The sequence below is a fragment of the Gavia stellata genome, chromosome 4 (assembly GCF_030936135.1).
Source record: "Gavia stellata isolate bGavSte3 chromosome 4, bGavSte3.hap2, whole genome shotgun sequence".
Taxonomy (NCBI): Eukaryota; Metazoa; Chordata; class Aves; order Gaviiformes; family Gaviidae; genus Gavia; species Gavia stellata.
In genome coordinates, this window is record NC_082597.1 from 61,756,312 (window position 1) to 61,778,339 (window position 22,028).

Here is a 22,028-nt window from a genome sequence, read left to right on the forward strand (position 1 = left end):
CCTCTGGTATTCTCTAACCTCCAAGATAATCAGTTTGCAAAAATGATCACTGATAATTCATGGATTGTTCATCTAGCTGTCTCAGGATGCACTAAATTTAATTTACCCTCAGGCCCTACAGACTTAATACATATCAGTTTGTGATCAGACATCACCATTTTTATGAAGGCAGTAGACAAAAGGAACTGTCTATCTCTATCTTCCGTAGAGTATGTTGCTTGTTATTGTTTCCCATTAAGGTCCTGTATTTCCTTTCTTCTTTCTTTTAATCTGAAGCATTTCTGTGTTGCCAGTTGTGTTCCTTGCTAACTGTAAATTCATTTTTACACTTCAGCCTTTATGCTTTCTTGCCTGTGCCTTGCCTTTGTATTAATTCAAAATTGCAAGTACTTTCATCTACCTTTTGTATGGCTTCCATTTTGATTTCCAGATACCTAAAGAGCAGGGCAGATGTGTTGATCTTCAACTTTTTTATGCTTTACATCTGAAACTTTTCTTACTATAGTCCTTTTTGATAACCCCCTAGATTTGCTTTCTAAGAGAAGAGGATTGTTTTTTCTTTTCAGGCAGGTGTACCCAAACCAGTACTCTTACCAGGGGTCCTGCTTTCCTAGGTGACGTGCCTTGATCACAAAAGCCAACAACTATGGTGATTGTTTCTTACTGTTTCCCTGTAGGCTTCTATCTCTGCTCCAGTACAATACCAGAATACTTCTGGATTTTCGCTATAGACTCACTTATTCTCTATAGACCTATTTATTCTAGACTTGCTACCTACAATGGATACAGGTCTCATGGATACACGCCTTTCTCAAGGCCTTGAGTTACTACTAGATGGTGCAATGATGATGGTCTTTTACCCTGCAGCAGTTATGGACTGCTCTTGTAAGTGGAACTATGCATCCCGTTGAAGGTCATTTTCTTTCAAAGAAATTGACTGTGAAGCCTGGATTGCCTGCGTGTTTACATTTTTCATTTTTAACATTTTTTAAAAATTTTAGATAATGATTGGACTTAAGTAAATAATTTTAATTGTGAAGAATGACAGCTTACTATAAACATGCCTCTAGAGAAAAGGGTAAATGTGCCACTTCGTTTCTTATTTTCTTTCATAAGTTTATCAACAGAATTAAGGCAATGTGCATACATTCTTTTGAATGATCATTAAAGAAAAAGAACTAGACAAAAGCTGTACATAGCCCTGGATGATTAGCTGACTGATCAAAAGATCCTTGAAGAATTAGGCAAGTCGAGAGAGGGAAAGATGGGGCTATTAGAATCATAGAATCATTTAGGCTGGAAAAGACCTTTAAGATCATCAAGTCCAACTGTAAACCTAACACTGCCCAGTCTACCACTAAACCACGTCCCGCAGTGCCACATCTACACAAATACCTCTAGGGATGGTGACTCAAACACTTCCCTGGGCAGCTTATTCCAGTGCTTGATAACCCTTTTGGTGAAGAAATTTTTCCTATTATCTAATCTAAACCTCCCCTGGCACAACTTGAGGTCATTTCCTCTTGTCCTATCACTTGTTATTTGGGAAAAGAGACCAACACCCACCTCTCTGCAACCCCCTTTCAGGTAGTTGTAGAGAGCGATAAGGTCTCCTCTCAGCCTCCTTTTCTCCGGACTAAACAACCCCAGTTCCCTCAGCCGCTCCTCGTAAGATTTGTCCTCCAGACCCCTCACCAGCTTCGTTGCCCTTCTCTGGACACACTATTGGAGCTGGCAGCGAGAGAAAGAGTCCTTCAAGAAGGCAGGGACAGCCAAAGGAATTCTTGTAGCTGTGGCAGTCCCACAGTGGTTCTGCAGTAACGATTCCTGCAATGATTGTACCACCCCCATTCAAAATGTTGCTTTTACCTCAGAAGTTTTGTATTTCCAGACTGTTCTTAGCCTTTGTTATCTGCCCCCTGGACTACTATGCAATGCCTGAGAATGTTATTTTCCAAGCCACACCAGGTGCCTTATTCCGTTGTTCATCTGGATTTTTCATGCTTAGCTCCTTCTTTTCTTGTTATGCATAAAGCAGTCTTTTCCCAGCTCTCAAAGTTTAAACTTTTTCAGTGACTATTAATGGACCATCAGTGAGTTGTTTATAGTCCTGTGTCTGTATTTTCAGGACCTTTGCTATTATCGAAAACTTCAACACATTGTAAGAAGAGAAATCTCATACCAAGCTCCATTTTGGAGCTGGCAACAAGCCTAATAGGCTAAGTCTAGAGTCTTGCAATGCTAGCATAAGGTAAAGTTAGCCTAAGGCCCATGACCTGTTACTAGCAATAGCAATACTGCTTTTGCAGTGCCACTGGGCGACAACAGAAGCACTAAGGAATTCTGGTTTTCCCTCATCCACAAAAGAGCAGAGGGGAATAATGTGTAAGTGTTGTACGTGCGTGTGCTAACCCCCTCAATCCTCAGAATTCAAAAGATAGAGGCATTTGTATTGGAAAATGTAGAGAAAATATGTTCTGTGTAGAGGATGCGGAGTGGGCCTGTTCTATGGTACACCTGAAAAAGGAAATTGTAGGTAGGTGATTTTTTTGGTTGCTGTTATTTTAGACTCTCCTGGGTTTCATAATTCTACTGGCACCTTTTGATATTGCTGGTCAGTATAGTGTAGTAAACTGGAGTTTAGGAAATCTTTCAGTTAAAAAAGCACATCTGTTGACACTCATTTACTGACATAAAAGTCGTGTTAGACCACTTAACAGATGGCTTTTTAAATATTACTGTTGCAGAAAGCTTTCTCTACCAGGGCTTTCCCAGCCTTGGAATTCTCATTGTAAGCATAAGTAGAGAAAGTATCTAAGGGTTTTCCCCTCAAAATGCTTTCCATATGTCTTTTCTTTTCTCTTACCTTAAAGTTTGTTCCTCCTATGACACAGGAAACCACCAGGAAAACCTGGAAGAAATATTGTAATCTATTGGGATTGTGTACAACCAAAATTTTAGGCCAGTGTAAATTTGTCCAGGATTTCAAGCTGTCACTGTGTTTTTTTCAGTGCCAGTTGTCATATCTCAAAATCCTGAACAGTACGCACTGCAAAGTTGTCAGGTGTTAGGCTTCCTGTATGCACCAATAAGTAGCTTTCAAGCTGGTCCTGTCTAGATGGTTTGCATATTCTTAGATGTGAGACAAGTTACTTTAATCACATGTTATACTGTGGAGCCATAAATCTTCCGGTTTTAGAAATATTGGTATGGAATTTGAGCAACCTCGAATGTTCCTACCCCTATTAACAATAACTGCAAATATTTGCCAAGAATATTAAAATAGTTCTTCAGCAGGCAGGCATTTATAGTCAGCTTTACTGCTGGTGGCCAGAAGTATTTCACAACCTCCTTTCCATTTTTCCTGTTAAACGCGTTTCTTGAGATGCATAATTATTTTTAATTCTATGGTTGGTTGGGTTAAACTGTAACTCTGCTTTTTAAAAATAAATAAATCGTTTTGTGGTTTCAGCCATTGTGGTACTTACAAACTACTTGAGATTTAGATGTCTGTGTTTGATGTACTGAAGTTCTAAATAAAATAACAAAGCCCAAGCATGGCTGTGCTTCAGCCTAGATACTGAAGTTGATCCTTATGTTTTCTAATGGATGAGATGGTTAAAATTTGCAAATCCTCTTACAGAATCACAGCGTGTTGAATTTGGCTCAGGAACTGCAATTTACAAGTAACCGAGTTCCTTTTGTGCAGAAAAAAGATAATGCCTCTGAATATGCAGCAGAAATGAACTAAGGTGCAGTTACCAGATAGAGGCACTTTCCTCTCCATTTTTGTTGGCTTAGACAAAACATTGTGAGATAACTTCTAAGTATTTTCATTTCAGGAGTTACTGCATAATAACAAACATGTTGGTAGACATTACCCCATTTTTATGCATTTTGTAGGATGAAGGTTCTGCAAATTAATTCTAAAAACACCTGAAAATCAGAAATGCTTTGCAGGCTTTATGTAGAAAAATATGCCTTTACAGATGGTTTGAAACAATAGTCTTTAAGGGTAACATAAAACTGTTGTAGTATTTCTTACTCTTTGGCTATACATATTGTAAGATTATTTCATATCTGGGGGGAATAAATGTAGATCAAGGAATATGAGAAACCCATATGAGAAAATCTAACACAAAACTTACTGAATGTCTGTTGTCTGGGAGATGAAAGTTAAGCTTATGCACTATATTTCCCAAACCATACCTTTTTTATCTATCAGTAGGATAAATTGAACGACAAACTTCAAGGTTTTTCAGAGACCTGTCACTGTACGTTGTGTGCTTTGGAGAACATGGAAAGAAAATACCCAGAAACTATTCCTCCTCAAAAAAGAAAGTGCATTTTTTAATAACTTTGTATATTTTAATCTCTTATAGCATAGTTGTACTCTGAGCTTTCACACAACAGAGAAGTGCTTTGATTAGAAGACAACCATTGTCTCAGACAGTTGAGCATCTAAAATTTGCCTCTGTAAATTACCAGGGAAAGCATTAGTGTACCTGTATGGTAGTAGAGCAATTTGGCTGGGTAGCAAATTAATTTTTATGCATCCTGAATTGGGAAGAATGTGATAGTCTCAGAAGGCACCTATACTGTACGAGAACTTTATCATTCAGTCTTTATTTTCACATGAAAAAGGAGGAGGGGGTTTATTCTAGATATTTAATTCCGATGCATTATTGGGTGATAGTTTTACTACTTTTCAGTTGCTAGCCTGTACATGTAAATCTGCATATCCTATGCTATTAGAGACATGTATTCTTTCTTTTACATCTTACTTGTAAATTTTTTTACAAAATTTCAGTAGTTATTAGTTTTCATGTCAAAATTATATCCAGAATATTTGCATTTTTTTACAATCATCGGACAATTTTTAATTAGGCATAAGAAAGAAACATTTTCTAAGCCAAATGAAACATAAACTACTCCATTTTAAAATGTAATAGTTTGCATATATAAAGTTGTCTCAAAGACTTCTCTTAAAAAAAAAAAAAATCCCTATAGGAAAACCTAATAATTTCCAACTGTTTCCCCCCAAAAGAAATGCTAAAAAGTGCAAAGGAAGATAGAAGAAACATGGATGAAAAAACAACAATAAAAGGTACCCAGTTAAGCTAGGCTTCTATTCTAAATATTTCACATGCATAAACCAAGATTTTTTTGAAGTTATTCATAGAGAGGTCAGGGAAAAAATTTATCTTGAGTTTTCTGAAAGATAATGCAATTATTAAAAAATTCAAATTTTTTGTTCACTGTCGTAACTGAGATTCTTTTCCTTCCTTTCATTTAATTTTTATAATATAAATGATATCAAAGAGCAAGTTGCTGTTAAACTCCAGCAAGCCTAATTAGAACAACTGACTATTATGAACTATGGATTGTACTTAGGAGGGCAGAAAAGTGAGACTCTTCTTGCTTTCCTTCTCTTGATAGATTTACAAGAAAAATCAATTTGGGAATTGCGTTGGCCTAATTCTTCCCTTACAAAGGTATTAATTGATTTTTGTCCCATTGCAAAAAGTATTGTAGATCACAGAATCACAAAGGTTGGAAAAGACCTGTAAGATCATCAAGTCCAACCATCAACTAACACCACCATGCCCATTAAACCATGTCCCACAATGCCACGTCCACACGTTCCTTGAACACCTCCAGTGATGGTGACTCCACCACTTCCCTGGGCAGCCTGTTCCAGTGTTTCACCTCTCTCTCAGTAAAGAAATTTTTCCTAATATCCAGCCTAAGCCTCCCCCGCTGCAACTTGAGGCCATTTCCTCTCGTCCTGTCGCTAGTCACTTGGGAGAAGAGACCAACACCCACCTCTCTGCAACCCCCTTTCAGGTAGTTGCAGAGAGCAATAAGGTCTCCCCTCAGCCTCCTCTTCTGCAGACTGAACTACCCCAGTTCCCTCAGCCGCTCCTCATAAGACTTGTGCTCCAGACCCCTCACCAGCTTCGTCGCCCTTCTCTGGACACGCTCCAGCACCTCAATGTCCTTCTTGTAGTGAGGGGCCCAAAACTGAACACAGTATTTGAGGTGCGGCCTCACCAGCGCCGAGTACAGGGGCACGATCACCTCCCTGCTCCTGCTGGCCACACTATTTCTGATACAGGCCAGGATGCCGTTGGCCTTCTTGGCCACCTGGGCACACTGCTGGCTCATATTCAGCCGGCTGTCAATCAACACCCCCAGGTCCTTTTCTGCAGGGCAGCTTTCCAGCCACTCTTCCCCAAGCCTGTAGCGTTGCATGGGGTTGTTGTGACCCAAGTGCAGGACCCGGCACTTGGCCTTGTTGAACCTCATACAATTGGCCTCGGCCCATCGATCCAGCCTGTCCAGATCCCTCTGCAGAGCCTTCTGACCCTCGAGGAGATCAACACTGGTGCCCAACTTGGTGTTGTCTGCAAACTTGCTGAGGGAGCACTCAATCCCCTCATCCAGATCATTGATAAATATATTAAACAAGACTGGCCCCAAAACTGAGCCCTGGGGTACTCCGCTTGTGACCGGCCGCCAACTGGATTTGATTCCATTCACCACAACTCTCTGGGCTCGGCCATCCAGCCAGTTTTTTACCCAGTGAATAGTGCACCTGTCTAAGCCGTGAGTCGCCGGCTTCTCCAGGAGAATACTGTGGGGGACAGTGTCGAAGGCTTTACTAAAGTCCAGGTAGACAACATCCACAGCCTTTCCCTCATCCACTAGGCGGGTCACCTGGTCATAGAAGGAGATCAGGTTGGTCAAGCAGGACCTGCCTTTCATGAACCCGTGCCGGCTGGGCCTGATCCCTTGGTTGTCCTGCAACCTGCTTGGGAACAACATGGTATTCTGTGGCTGGTTAATCTCTCTCCATAGAACTGGATTGCTAAAAATCTTTGGTCTCAATGAATTGATAGGCATATGATTTGCCATTCTTACAGAATTGTTTGTGTGCCCCATCATGCAACTGTTCTTTATAGTCTCGTGAACAGTTATGGCCCTGCTCATTAAAGCTGAGTATGTAGGCTTTATCTTGAGGTCTCAGTGCTTTCATAGGAGGCAGTTTTCTGCAGGAGCCTTTCTTCATTTATATATTTATTTAAGGAAAATATAAAAGGAAGAATGAGATGGGGACCTACAGGAGAAGAGGTGACTTTATAAATAAGGTAGTTGAATACTGCTTTGGAAAATTGCTCTTACCTATCATACAGTTCTCCCCTGGTGCTAAACAAGTACCTTAAACTAGATTTTTTATTAATTATTAATATCTGAATTATTCTCTTTTTCTGGAATCCCTGATTACAGATTCTGGATCTGATGCACAGAAATCCTAAACATTTATTTGTACAAATGAAATAATTGAGAAGTTTGCTTTAAATACTAAAACACTTTGGAAAAAAATACTTAAATATTTTATATTGGATATCCAAAACAGAAGAATGCTCTTTGCAGAGAGTAAAAAGTATCACTTCACAGGTATGCTTTAAAAAGAAATGCATTCATGTTTGTAAAGCATTCAGATTTATAGTGACAAGCACCACTGAAAAGCAGAAAGGAAACTAGTAAGTCTCTATTCAGTCCAAGCTTTGAACAGTCCATATTAAATAAGACTATCAGGTATTCATTATATGCTAAGGATAAAGCAAATTATCAAAGAGTGTTTAATTAGGCAATACTTTGTGGCATTGAATTAGAGGTCTGAGAGGATGAATAGTAGTCGTATTATTCGACTGCTTCATAATTTATACCAATTCTACCCATGCAGCATTTACAGGTAGAGTAGAGGGCTGCATCTACTATGAACTTTGGCTTTGGAACACATTGATTCTGGGTGCCTGGGCTTCTGCAGATAAACTAAAACCCTGTGCAAGGGGCTACCAACGGTGTGTGAAAGACAGTGAGCTACCTTGGAAAATCACAGGAAGACAAGTACCTTGTCTGCTCAAGATTCAAAATTTAGTGTCCTTTTCTAAGGTTAGGTGGATACATCTGTTCTTCAAAAGAATAAGTAAGTAGTGCTTGCTCTCCTCATTTGAAATATAGCTGAAATACAGTTGGGAGGAAGATGTAGCTTTATTTACTTTTTTATAAAATCACAGAATCATTTACATTGGAAGAGACCTTTTGAGATCTAGTCCAACCCCCTGCTCAAGCAGGGTCCACTAGAGCAGGTTGTCCAGGACTCTGTCCAGTAGGGTTTTGAATATCTCCACAGATGGAGACTCCACATTCTCTCTGAGCAACCTGTTCCAGTGTTTGACGACCCTCACCATAAAAAAAGTGGGGTTTTATGTATTCAGATGGAATATCTTGTGTCTCAATTTTTTCTCATTGCCTCTTGTCCTGTCAATGGGTACTACTGAGAAGAGCCTGGCTCCCTTGTCTTCATCCCTCCCCTCAGGTATTTACATACATTGATAAGATCTCCCTGAGCCTTCTCTTCTCCAGGCTAAACAGTCACAGCACTCAGCCTCTCCTCATATAAAAGATGCTGCAGTCCCTGTGGCCCTGTGTTGGACTCACTCCAGTAAGTCCATTTCTTGTACTGGGGAGCTCAGAAATAGGCATGTTACTCTAGATGTGGCCTCACCAGTGCGGAGTACAGACGAAGCATCACCTCTCTTGGCCTGCTGATGATGCTTTTCCTAATGTAGCCCAGGATGCTGTTGGCCTTCTTTGCCATGAAAGTGGATTGCATGGTCATGGTCAACTACTTGTCCTCCAGGACTCCCGGGTCCTTCTCTGCAGAGCTGCTTTCCAGATGGTCGACTCCCAGCCTCTACTGGTGCATGGGGTTATTCCTACCCAGATGCAGGACTTTGAGTTTCCTTTTGTTGAACTTCATGAGATTCCTTTTGATCCAATTCTCCAGCCTGTTCATTTCCCTCTGAATAGCAGTACAACCCTCTGGTTTATCAGCCATCCTTCCCAGTTTTCCCTGGAAAATGTTACCTTGCTTATCAAAACATGCAGTATAAGATCTGAGGGGAAAAAAACAGCCCTGTGTGTTACCCAGAGAATTGAATGGTCTCAGACTAGTCTGTGTCAGCAACACCCATCCAACTTCCCTTAACTTTTGGGTTTTTACCACTGAGGGTTATGAGACACAAATTTGCTTTGAAATATTCTTTAAGATGCATTGATGTAAAGTACTTTAAATGTGGTTTCCTGAATAGCATGGTTACTTCTATTATTAGAAAAAAGTCCTTTTCCCGGATAATCATGCCCATAGGCCTATTTGCAAATAGATGACATGGTTTTGGCTGTACTTTGAATATGATTTTTTGTGCTTGTTAGACAAAAAGGAACAGTGGTAACAATTTTCAGAAGTATTTATTCTGCTTAGCTCTTAACTGTCTCGATAAAATGATGAGGTTTTCAGTTTTCTTTTGATGTAAGTGAGCATGACATCCTTCACACTTTAGCAGACAATGTCTCTTCTGCTTGTTGACAAAGTAGCACTCTCATGTTGAAGTTAAACACATCTGCTGTTCTAACAGGAATGCAGTAACAGTTGCAGGATTTTACTTTTGAAAGAAATTATTTTCCTCTGTGTTGTAGTTCTCATGAGAATGAAAAGAAGCTAACAAAATTAGTCTTTATTATAACGTATTTGCTATGATGACTGCAATACTGTTTTCCAGGAAAAAAATTTCTGACTTAGATGTTCATGGAAACAGTCCTCATATATGTCTACAAAGATTTTCATAATATGAGCAGCTACTGAGCACACGAGCATTTTATGCATTCAGAAGATGCTGAGAAGCTATCAATTTTGTGTGTTGACATCTTGTCAACCTACGCACTTTTATCTGTTTTCTCCTTCTTGCAGGGATCTGATTAATCTAATACTGCTGAGATAACTTCACACGCACAGTACTGCTGTTACAAAACACACTAGGTATCTTTGTACATATTGAAGTGATTCATTCAATGCAAGCACAGCTGTATACAAGTCATTCTATGAGCAGCAGAATAATGAAACCTGATTTTGTGCTGATTTGTATCCTGAGTTTTTAGAGCACCAGGTAGCCCTTTCAACCCCCAGCGTTCCCTATGGCCTCATGTCCCTGCAATACCTGCTGCTCACAATGTTCTCTCCGTTCTCCCTCTGCTTTCCACATCATTGTTCCTCTTCTGTGTCACTGAACTACTGTCTGAGCAAGAGGCATCATGCCTAGCCCCAAGCTAGGTGCTGACTGGCCAGCTGGCATGCTTATGATGTTAACTATACAGCTCATATTACTGCCTTTGTCTCACTGAGGGCATGGGTTTGAATCTTGCTTTTTATTTACCGAGCCACTGTTTCCCTTTTGTTAGCTTGTTTAACCATACTTGGAGGTAGGTAGTATCTCTATCCTTTTGTCAGATGTGGTTGAAGTTGGCCCAAAGGTTCAAAAATAATTAGAAGGAAGAATTGGTTCATGAATGGACAGAACTAAAAGACAAGTGTGACTGCTGCTGTCTATCACCATACATTGTTGGCTGGTTGAGATTGAGCAGGGTGTATGGATTCTAGAAGCTTTTTACACTTGAGTACACCTGCCTATCTTCTATGAGTTAAAAATATACCACTGCTATTAGATTACCGAGACTCAGACCAAATGAAAATTAAAATAATTTTGCTTAACATATGAACATTGCCTTTCCAATTGGCTAAAATAGGTTGTATATGTTCAACTTAACTGTAATTAAAATAGGAAAGAGAATGTTATACCTCTTGAAATCACCTTCCACACTGGCTGTTTTGGTTAGCAGGTCAGATTCCTTTGCAGAGCAGATATCTTCTCTTAAAGTTTATAAAAGTGAAAAGATTTTTGATTAATAGCTACCCATCAAAGGATTGACAGCCAATCTCATACCTTCTTTCATAGACGTGTCCATGTCTCTCTTGTCCAGACAGTTGTTTCTTTAATTGCCATTTCAAATGGGCAAATTTCCATTTTCCTTAATTCTTTTCTCTCACTCAGTTTCCTTTGTTATTAATTAGGGAAAGAGGTCCAGATCATCTATCATATTTCTGATTGTCTGAATTTGTTGAAGCAGATAATTATCAGTCACAAGAGGACATTGAACACAACCTAGGAAATACTTGAAACCTGTGGGGGTTTTGTGCCAACATGGTTTATGGTTGCATTGCTACAAACCTCAAAGCATACCTTGAAAAACAGCCCTATTTACTTCTATCTTTTATTTTTTCTCATAGTGCTATAATAGATATGGGTAGTGAGAGAAGAGTTTACTAATTTTTATTTTAATATTGTATTGAATATATCAGTTATTGCAGTTGTTAGCCTGCTTGTAATTACCCACATTGCTTTCATCCCCTCTTTTTTAAGCAGAAACTGTTTCATATTTTCTAGTCATATGGCACCATCCCCAGCTTTGTAGCTTTATTAAGAAGCAGTTTTACATAACAGCTTTTTCATAATTCAGTCACAGAAATTACCAGATCCCCATCCAAATGTAGTGCATTGATCCTTAGTTTTATTTCTGTCTCCCTTTCCATACCTTATTCTCATTTTTCACAAGTCTCAAAATTTTTGTTCTCAATCAAAAGACAGACTTTGGACCCTACTTAGATTGGTTTTAATCTCTTTAAACCCATTTTGTAGTTTATATAAATCCCCTATTTTACTTCTGATTCTGTACTTCGTCTGAAAAAAAGCTACTGTTTTTTTAATTTTCTTTGCAAAGACTGACTCAACCTTTTGGTAGTTCACATTTTGTTCCTATATCTCCTGACTGGGAATATGCAGATAAGTTTCATAAACAGTCCTTTCTGCCAACTCCATGATTTTTTTTACCTTATTTCCTGATTTATATTTGAAGCCTTTTGCTTAAAAGGCCTGCTCCCTTGTTACGCTCTGCCATTAATTATCTTTAAGTAGCGGTGAGACAGGAAATCTTTGAGTTCTCAGTACGAGATGTTTGTCCTAACCACTCCATAGTCCTCAAAAGAATTTGACAAATAGCTTCTTCTGGTGACCACAGACATTTGTTCTGGAGCCAAACAAAGCCCTAAGCATCAGATAAACAAATAAGTTCAACTACAATAAACAAGGGCTTTCTCCTTCTTGAAGTGGGGACCAGATCTGCATTACTTCTGCCTAATCATATCTTCTCAGAGCAACCCATTGCTGTGTAAAGCATCTGGGGAAAAAAAGCATATGCTTGATATGCAATAGCAGTAAGAGAATTTTATGCTAGTGCCATTGCATTCTGTAATGTACATATAACAAATTGGTTCAGTTTTCTATTCACTGAAGTAAAAATTCATAGAATAGCCCAGGTTGGAAGGGACCTCCAAAGATGATCTGCTCCAATCTTTCTTGGGAAAGGGAGCCTAGATAAGATTATCTAGCATCCTGTCCAGTCATGTCTTGAAAACCTCCAGTGGTGGGGACGCCACCATGTCCCTGAGGTGGTTGTTCCAGTGAATGATTGTTCTCACTGTAAAAAATTTCTTTCTTATATTAAGATGAAACCTCTTCTGGTGCAACTTGTACCCATTGCCCCTTGTCCTCTCCATGTGTCTCCTTGTGAAGAGAGAGCCTCAGTCCTCTTTGTAGCCGCCCTTTAAGTACTGGAAAACTGTGATGAGGCGGAGCCTTCTCTTCTCCAGGGAGAAAAGACCTAACTCCTTCAGTCTTTCCTTATAGGGCAGGTTCTCCAGCCCTTTGATCATCTTCGTGGCCCTCTTTTCGACCTTCTCCAATCTGTCCATGTCCTTCTTGAATTGTGGGGACCAGGACTGGACACAGTACTCCAGGTGTGGCCTGATAAGTGCTGAGTAGCATGGATGATCATGTCTCTATCTCTGCAAGCAGAGATGGATGCAGCCCAGGATCCGATTTGCCTTCATTGCTGCAGCAGCACACTGCTGATTCATGTTCATCTCATACACCAGGACCCCCAGGTCCCTTTCAGAAAGGCTGCTCCCCAGCCACACAGATCCTAGCCTGTACTGGGCTCTTTGGTTATGTTGTCCCAGGTGCAGGAGTTTGCACTTGTCATTGTTAAACTTCATACTGTTCTTGCTAGCCTACTCTTCCAGCCTGTCCATGTCTCTCTGTAAGATGGTTCTCCCTTCTGACAATGTCCACCCAGTTTAGAGTCATCAGCAAACTTGGTGAGGGTGTGTTCAATCCCATCATCTGCATCATTTTTTAAGATGTTGAACAGTGTGGGGCCCAGTATCAATCCCTGGGGGACCCCACTTGTGACAGGCTGCCAGCCCGAGTAAAAGCCATTGATCACCACCCTCTGAGTGCGACCTCTTAGCCAATTTCCTGCTCATCTCACAGACTACCCATCCAGTCTGTAACTTGCCAGTTTGTCTAGAAGGAAGCTGTGGGAAACTGTTAAATGCTTTGCTGAAGATGGATGTGATATTTGCCCTCTTCCAGTTGTCGGGGATATCCCCTGATTTCCACATCTTTTCAAAGATTATAGACAGTGGCCTTGTAACAAAGCCAGCCACTTCTCTTCACACCTTAGGGTGGTTTGTTTCATAGAAAACTTTTTTCTAATGGGAAGTTTATTAATAGTTGTCACAGAGAAGGTAGAATCACCATCACTACCATTCTTTTAAAAATCAGTTATTCAGACACTTGTCTTGTCCTTTCAACCTGAATTATGAATGGCAGAAGATTGTACTTAATCCTGCTCTGTATCAAAGGGGAACGGACAGATTAGCTCTTGAAGTCTTTTCCAGCTCTATGATTCTGTGTGTGAAATCTGCTTGTGGTAGTGAGTGCAACTGCTTTGTGTTATTTATACTTGCCAGCAATACTGACCTAGGAAGGTAATCCAGCAGTGGCACAACTATGTAGTACTTGTGTTGTTCCAACAGGGATTTCCAAAGAAGAGGGAGCAATAAAAGGGAGCATCACCTATGAGAAAGCATCACATTGAATCTTTTGGAGGAATCTTTCACACTTATCATGAATTAAAACTGATCTCCAAATATCCAAATTTCCAATTTGGATATTCCAAATATCCAGTGATACACCAAATCATAGCCCAAGGGGTTTTTTTACTTATTTTAGTGCTTCATGTTAGCCTGTCTATAACTAATATACATTCTAATGATGTTTCTCTTTTTGACTTTCATACGTAGGGGACTGTGGTAAACATAGAGGAGGTTGGTAAATTTGCAAAAATATTGCCTACTAGAGCAAAGAAATAGTTGAAAATTTATCACTTGTTCCCTTTTGTATTTCAGGTATTGGTGGTAATCTAGTAGCTATTCAAGCTAGCAGAATTTCTACCTACCTCCATTTGCATAGCATTCCTGGAGAGCTGCCAGAAGAAGCCAAGGGTTGCTATTATCCATGCAGAACCTATTATGGTACAGGTATGTATTAGTCAGTTAATTGTTACAACTACTGTCTCAAGTCTCCTCTTTTTCCCCCTGTATGCCAGACTGTACCACCAATGAGAAATGGCAACAAACTGAACTTGTTGTATGCAAGGAAGCCTTTAGGAGGTCACTGCAACTCCAGAAAAGTAGATGGTGTTACATGAGTACAGAATGAAAGCAGTTTGCACCCTGTTCTGGAGGGACCCTGCTTAACTTTTCTGGCAGACACTAGGGGTGGCTTTTTTCCCCCCCTGTGAAAATCCTTAAGGAGTCTTTTAGCAGAAAATAATGCCTGCTGTTCCACAACATTCAATGATATGGAATTCCAAAACTGCTTTTTATACTAACATTAATAAAAATCTGATATAGTAATTGAAGAGCTTAACTGAATTTGGATTTTTTTTATTGTAGGAGTAAATAACAAATCAGCCCAAGTTCTGCTTCTTTTGGTGATTCCTGGACACCTGATTTTCTTGTACACTATCCACTTAATGAAAAGCGGCCACACTTCCTTAACTCCTATCTTTATAGCAGTATATTTGTTTGCTGCTCTGCTACAGGTAAGAACAAGTATGACTAGAAAATACTTGTATAAAATCAAGTTCTTGAAGAAGATCATGTTTTATTTGATTTCAGAAATCTCATGAACAGTACAAGAAGGTATGGGTTAATACAGGCTTTCAGCACAGTTTTGAAGTAACTAATTATCTCCACAGGTATACAGCTTACATAGGTGTATCTGTATTGTGAATGCTTTTCAGAAGACACGTGATTGCATTATTTCCCAGTCATGCATTGTGCGCTTTCCCTTTCACATGCTTCTTGGAACCATTGCAGCTAAAACCCCCATCATTTTAATAAACTAGGGGGGAGATGGAGAGAAGGAAAAGTAGCATTTATGAATAATGAATACATCAAAGAAAACTCTCAAAGAAATCTCCTGAAGTGGTTTACATTACTGTCTTAGTTAAGATCGTAAAAAATGCAGATGAGAATGTTATGGCTTGCTTTGTGCATTCTTAATATTTACTAAAGTTGAAATTAGTCTGACAGCGATCACTGTCCAAAAAATGGTAATTGCATTAATTGTCAAACATTTTTACATTATTTTGGCTGGTCTTACCTAGTGGCCTGTTCACACCTAGCAAGGGCAGTTCTTGAAAGGTGCCTTTTTAAATAGCAATGTCTTAAGGTGAAATAATTTCACTTAAAGAAATCAGTAATACAAAATGAAGCGTTTTTATTAAGTCCACAGCCAATTCTTAGCTAAAACTTGGCTGAATTATCTATAATGTTTCATTGTACCTTAAAAACAAAAATTGACTGTTCATGTTACACAATAAAAATACACTTGAAATAACCATAAGTTAAATATACATACTGCATCTAAAAATGTGACCAATTTAGTTTTAAAATACAAACAACATTATCATCAGTCAATCCTTAACAAAAATTATAATTTTTAATGTTTTGAATTGTCTTTCTGTGTTTATCACACTGCTATTTCAATAAAGATAGGTTTCCAAAACTGTTACTGGTTTAATTTCATATGAGAATTCTATACTTTTTTGGTAGAATATAACTGGTAACATTCCAACCTTTGCAAGTGAGAATGTCATACTAAAAGTTCTAAATTACTTTTCATTTTCCTCTTACATAATATTCCTAGTATCCAGCCTTATCACTTGTTTTATAATGTGTTTTCCTGACGAAATTATGCTATTCCTTCACTGCCTGTGCTGTTTGTCTGGCTGTCCTTTCTAATAACTTGAATCTTTTGGCCCCTTCCAGTCAAGTTTTTTCTAAGTCTTGGCTCTCTCAGTGATACTAAGTTCTTACAAGCTTAACAAAAACAGGTTGGAAGAAGAGTCCCCGTTAATGCCTTTGCTGAAGGTAAGACTGCCGTGTGATTTCAGCCATTATTAGACTTCAGGTATTTCACATGGGAATCAACCTGAATTCATAAATCCATATGAAATCCGTACAGTCCCCCTGCTTACAGAACTGCAGTCATAATATGTTTAGGGATACAAACCTTTTCTTCAGCAGCAAAGGATAGGGTAAGATGTGAGAAATGCAGAAGTTCAGCTGAAAACCAAGTTAAGGCATTAGAGCAGGACTTTCAGATCACACAGTAATTCAGACCCAGCATCGGCACACACACATGTAAAGTTTAGTTTTATAAATTCAAGGTCTGATTAGAGTATTTAGTTTTGCAGTCATGAATCTCCATTGCAGTCCATAAGGCCACACCTGATTTTCTTGATTTTTTACCAGACATACAGGTTTTTTTTCTTTTTTCCCTGCTCCCTTTTATAGATTATTTTTTTCCTCTTTGCCTTCTGTCTTTAGCCATAACAAGCAGTTTGAGATCTATTTACTTTGAAACTGAGTAACAGTATTGCACACTATAACTTCTTATGGGTCTTGACAGATTTACAATTTGAACCCCGTGTTTTTTAACACCTTCTGAAAATATTTAATAGATTCTTTTCCCCATTTTAATTATTCTGGCATTTTTCTAGTAGTGATTATTGTAGTTTTGCATACCTCTAATTAGAGGAGATTTAAAATTTTCAGAGAGATGATTCTTGCTTTAACCCTTAAATCTTGAACATATGTTATTTACCTGTCGGTCTGAAGCACTTCACTACTGCATTTGTGTGCTTTTAAGTTTCTCCTTTCTCAAGGAAAACAAATATTTGTAGTCATTCCTCTTCCCTTTTTTCAGTGACATCCTCTATGCACCTGGATATAGTAAAGAACAGTTTTCAAGCTGCCATTTCTTTTGGTATAAGCCAACATCAACTGATCTCATTTTTGCAGAATTCTTTTATATTTTTGCCCTCCCAATGAGAGCTTTTCCAGTTCTGCTGTAAAACTGGAAGACCTCACAGCTAATTATTGTCATTTCAATTATCAGCAAAATAAATCCATCGACAGTCTTTTGAGCAGTGAGAGATCTGCATTCTAGGCCTTATTTATAACATACAGGACTTTGCATTTATTTTCACTTTGTATGGAAGGCATATGAAAAGGGATGTCAAAAATTACAAGCCTGCTTGCAGGCTATATCTTTTATGTTTGAGGTGGTAGATGGTAATTTAATAGAACATAGCAATTCCCAAAGGTAAAAGTTAATTATGGCCAGTCCTGTGTTTGAGGAGGTTTTGCCCTTTCCAATTCCCTACTTACACTGAGCTAGGGGGGCAGAAAGTGTAGCTGAACAATGATTATTGCAGTACACCACCTATTTACATTTTTTCCACTATGTTAAAAAAATAATGCTCAATTAAAAAACAACAGCAACAAAATGAATCTTCTATTTTTAAAATTCAAGTGACTATTCTAAGATGTTAAATTATTTAATGACATATTTTACAGTGGACTGAAATAGATTTTTAATTAACTTCAAGATCTGTTTATTATCTCTGATTGTCCAGCTCTGTGTTTGTTTACAATGGAGAGGAAGGGGTTAGGGAAATTACAAAATAGAACTGGAATGTTACAGTAAGTTGAAAAAAATCAAGGAAATGTTAACACAAAAACTTTAATTATGACTTTTATATTTCTCTCTTCCTCTGTCAGTTTATGTTATTCCACATTATCTCTACAGTAAATTTGTAACATATATATGAATTCTATTCAGCATTTTAACAAGACTTTTTCAGATTACCTGTAAACCTCGATATTCCTCTTACCAAAGTGATAAAAAGGAATTTATTTACATTGCAAGCTCTGTACAGTATTACTGAAGTTCCAATCAGGTAGTTAATTTCATTTTCATCCAATTCTAATATTTTCATTGTTTGATTTTTTTTTTCACCACCGATGCCTACCAGCTTCTTTCTTCTCTTCTCCCTACCTGTTCTTAGACATTCTCTCCCCAGCATGTCATTTAATTGAAATATTTATGGGAAATAAGTAATTAATATGACATGATGTACATTAGCAATAGTATGATTTAGTTATTATTGACCAAAAATATGCTATGTAGCAAAACAAAGTACAGTTTCACTGAATATGTAGTTGTTTCTAAAGATCATTAAATTAAGATATTTTAAATAATATGAGTAGCCAGTATTATGATCTACATTCTCTCTGATTCTCTATGAACAGAACAGTTCTGGGTTTCTAGACTTAAGAAAACCCAGAAAGAGTTTTATTTTCTTTTATTTTAATTTCCCTACCTTTAATAGTACAGTTGTTTCTGTTCTTTAAATAAATACATATTCTTGAAATGTTCTTCAATTAAATTTATAAATTGGATCTATTGAAATCCAAGGCAATACTCCCTTTAACTTTAGTGGGGCTAGGATTTCACAATTATATTTTCATAAAAGTGGGGAAACTGCACAAATATTTATACTAATCTGCATTCAACTAGAACTTTTAGGCTTGAGTTCAAAAGGTCTGAATTAGCTCTGTAGTGAAGAGTCTGTTCTGTGTTTATGAATGGCAGCATCAGAAGAAAATACAAAAAAAGTATTATGCCCTGTAAGTATGTAGGGTACTTCATATAATGCAGCGACAGTATCTGCGCAAGCCAATGTGCATTAATGAAAACCAGTATATGGATTTTAAATGTGTTTTGGATTTGGTGAGTGGCCTCTATTTAAAAGGAATACTTTTTTCTTGAAAATATTACAAAAACAAGTTACACATGATCACATACCAGTATGCTACATGCAGTTACAATCCGGCGTTTGACCAATAAAGAATATATTAATTGAAAAACAGTCCTCCTCTTATACCGCACAAAGGCACAAGTATTTTTTAACTGTATGAGGCTATGCACTGAGCAAAGTTTCATCCTCTGTCTTGTCAACCTGCAGCAGAATGACAGCAGTGCTGGAATTGCCAAGCCATCAGTCCTAGCACAAGGCTCTGAGCATTCAAAGGCAGCCTCTGTTCTTCATGTTCTCACTGAGCCAGTAAAATTCCCTCTACAGAATTTTCACACCTCCTAACCAAATCTGAGCATACAGTTATGTTAAAGACTCGGGGAATAAACAAACAATAGGAGATTTCCAGAGCTATTACCAAGCAAATAAGTAATTCCAAAATGCAGTCCTTCTTATCCAATGAAGGTCAGATGTATACTGCTGTGAAGTAACTTTTGCAGTGCTTCAGGGCTGTTTGGGGCAATAGAAAACTAAGAATTCAGCAGTGCTCGTAATGACTTCCTGCTCACATAAAAAATGTCTTGGAATTCTCACTAGTGTGAGGATTCTAATGATGGTATGGGCCTCTTCAATGTGGAAAAATAACTCATGGGGTATATTTCTCTCATCATAGAGAAATAAGGAAGGCTGTGTTTATAGAGAAAATATTGATGCATTTTAAATACTGCTTTTTCTAATAGGAAAGGTTACTTCCGACATGTAGAGCATATAACTGCTAAAGAGACTACATGATTCAGGGAAATACGGAAACCAACGTCCAAACCTGGACGGTTCTGCATATTCAGTGCTTTTTCATTGCAGCTTGAGAAGCAGACTTGCCAGATTCATTGGGATCTGAATGTGGGTATCACCTGCTCTTTCACTTCCAGGCATGTTGCTGTCTGTGGTAGGAGCTCCTACCAAGGCATTAGCAGGGATACATCATTTTTGCCTCCAGAAGGCTGAACGCAAAGTGCTTATTTATGTAGCATGACACATTGAGTTGTGCTACAGCTAGTGCAGGTTGAGCATACCTGAACACTTAATGGTCTGGGTTGTACTCCTCATTCAGACAGCTGACAAACAGCCTGAAAATAGGGCTGTCTTGGTCAAACCAGGGTGTCTGGCAAAGCTACAAAGAAATCAAGACGACAGTCTGAGGAATTCGGATTTAAACCGTGGAATAAAAAAATGTTCCTTCCCACGAAATTACATCAATATAATCAAATTGATTTAGAAACAACTTCAGTTAAAATGGTATCCTCTTTTTTACTTTTTTACTTAGTCTTACATAAATTTATGTTATGCTGTCTGGGTACTTGGATACCATACTGTAGCTAATACCACTAAGCTACAACAAGAACAACAACAGCAAGAAAGAACTTGTGCAGACAGACATTGAAGGAAATCTCTGTATGTTTGGAGGAAATGGTGACTTGTTTCCTCTGGACATGATACACACCAGATATGCTACCTGAGAAGACAGTGGAGAAAAATCTCTTTTGAAATATGTATGTAGACCCTACTCTGAGAGTTCACTGACTACAGAATTCTGGCTGTAGACAATGGAAATTCAGTAAGTAAGTTCGGTGTAGATCTATTATGAGTGCTTTACAGTTACTACTTAGTTTCACATGAAGACATCAAAAGCCATTTAAAATCTGAGAAATGTAATATATGATTTCAAAATTAACATAATGAAGGGTCAAAACCACTAGAAGACCTAAACCATAAATCTGGTGAGAACGATGTCAGAGTTGGGACGCAGTAGTTTTTAGAGATCGTTAATTGGGGTTTTCCACTCATAATTTAAAAAAAAAATAAACTTACCTTTAAATTTCATGGATTTATAAGAGTTCTTATGCAGTAATTACCAGATCTTGTCATGGTTACATTATAGGTGAATTTTGAGTCAAACTTATAAGTTTGAGAGTAAAGCAGAATTGAAATAAATTTGAAAAGAAGTTACTACAGTTTATTTGCATCTTTGTTTCCTGTCTAAATTAACAGAATGAAACTATTTTGTAATGCACATTCACATGGAAATGATTTAGTGAATCAGCAGTATTAGTAACATGCAGGATATCCTGTCCATCTAAAGCATGCTAAATAAACTGCTAGAAGGTCTTGGTTCTACATACGAAACTTATAGTAGAATTTTGATAATGCCTGTGTGAAAAAACATATGCAACTATATAACCTAAATTTTCTCTTTCCAGTTAGGTGTTGGGATTCACTAATCACAGCAACTAATGTATAAACTAATATAAACATGAAAGATCCAAATCTGCTTTACAAATATGCATTTGAATGTTTTACTTTTTATCACTGTGAATTTGACATGCATTCACTGATGAAATATGATCATCCCAGATGAAAGAAACAATAAAATTATTATAGCATCCTGCAGCATATCAATTAGGCTATAGGAAGCTTAGGCAGTATTAAAAATGTTTGGAGGGAGTTATGTATTTTTATTCTAAATAATGGAGTTTCAGTCTTTTCCCATTTCAGAAGTCATGAGAAATTAATTACAAGAGAAAATGCAGATAGCTTTTAGGGGTCCTTACTACATGCAAAAGACCAAAGATAACTTTTCTTTAGCTAAATTTGTTATTTGTATCTGAAGACCTGCAAAGAATGAAAGTAAATTTTGTGCCCAATAACAAAGGAAAAAACTGCTTTGTAGTGTATGATGTTCCCATTTCTAGTCTTGCAGTTATAAGGTTTGACCTTTAAATAGTGAGGCTCACTCTTATTTAAGCATTCATATTCAATTTCAGTTTTAATCGATATTCATAATTTGAATCAGAAAGTTCAATATCGAGAATTACTCTCTATTTCTGTCCTTTATTGTACAAAATGGTATGTGTACTTATACTCCTTATTTTCAGATTCTTCATCATTAGGGTTTGATAAAGACTTCACTTTTGCTCTTTCCTTCCCTTGTTCCCTCCCTCCCTCTCATTCTTATTGCTATATTCTGCTTCTTCTGTCTTCTGAGGACCTTTTTG

At 37.9% G+C, this 22,028-nt stretch overlaps 1 protein-coding gene across 1 annotated transcript in view; it reads left to right on the forward strand.

Annotated features, from left to right (window-relative positions):
* The window catches only part of SLC41A2 (solute carrier family 41 member 2), a 54,407-nt gene that overhangs the window by 26,912 nt on the left and 5,467 nt on the right, over positions 1-22,028 (forward strand). The window contains exons 8-9 of the mRNA XM_059816662.1: positions 14,213-14,344; positions 14,762-14,910. Coding sequence (XP_059672645.1) covers positions 14,213-14,344; positions 14,762-14,910 — 281 coding nt within the window. The remainder of the gene's footprint in view (positions 1-14,212; positions 14,345-14,761; positions 14,911-22,028) is intronic.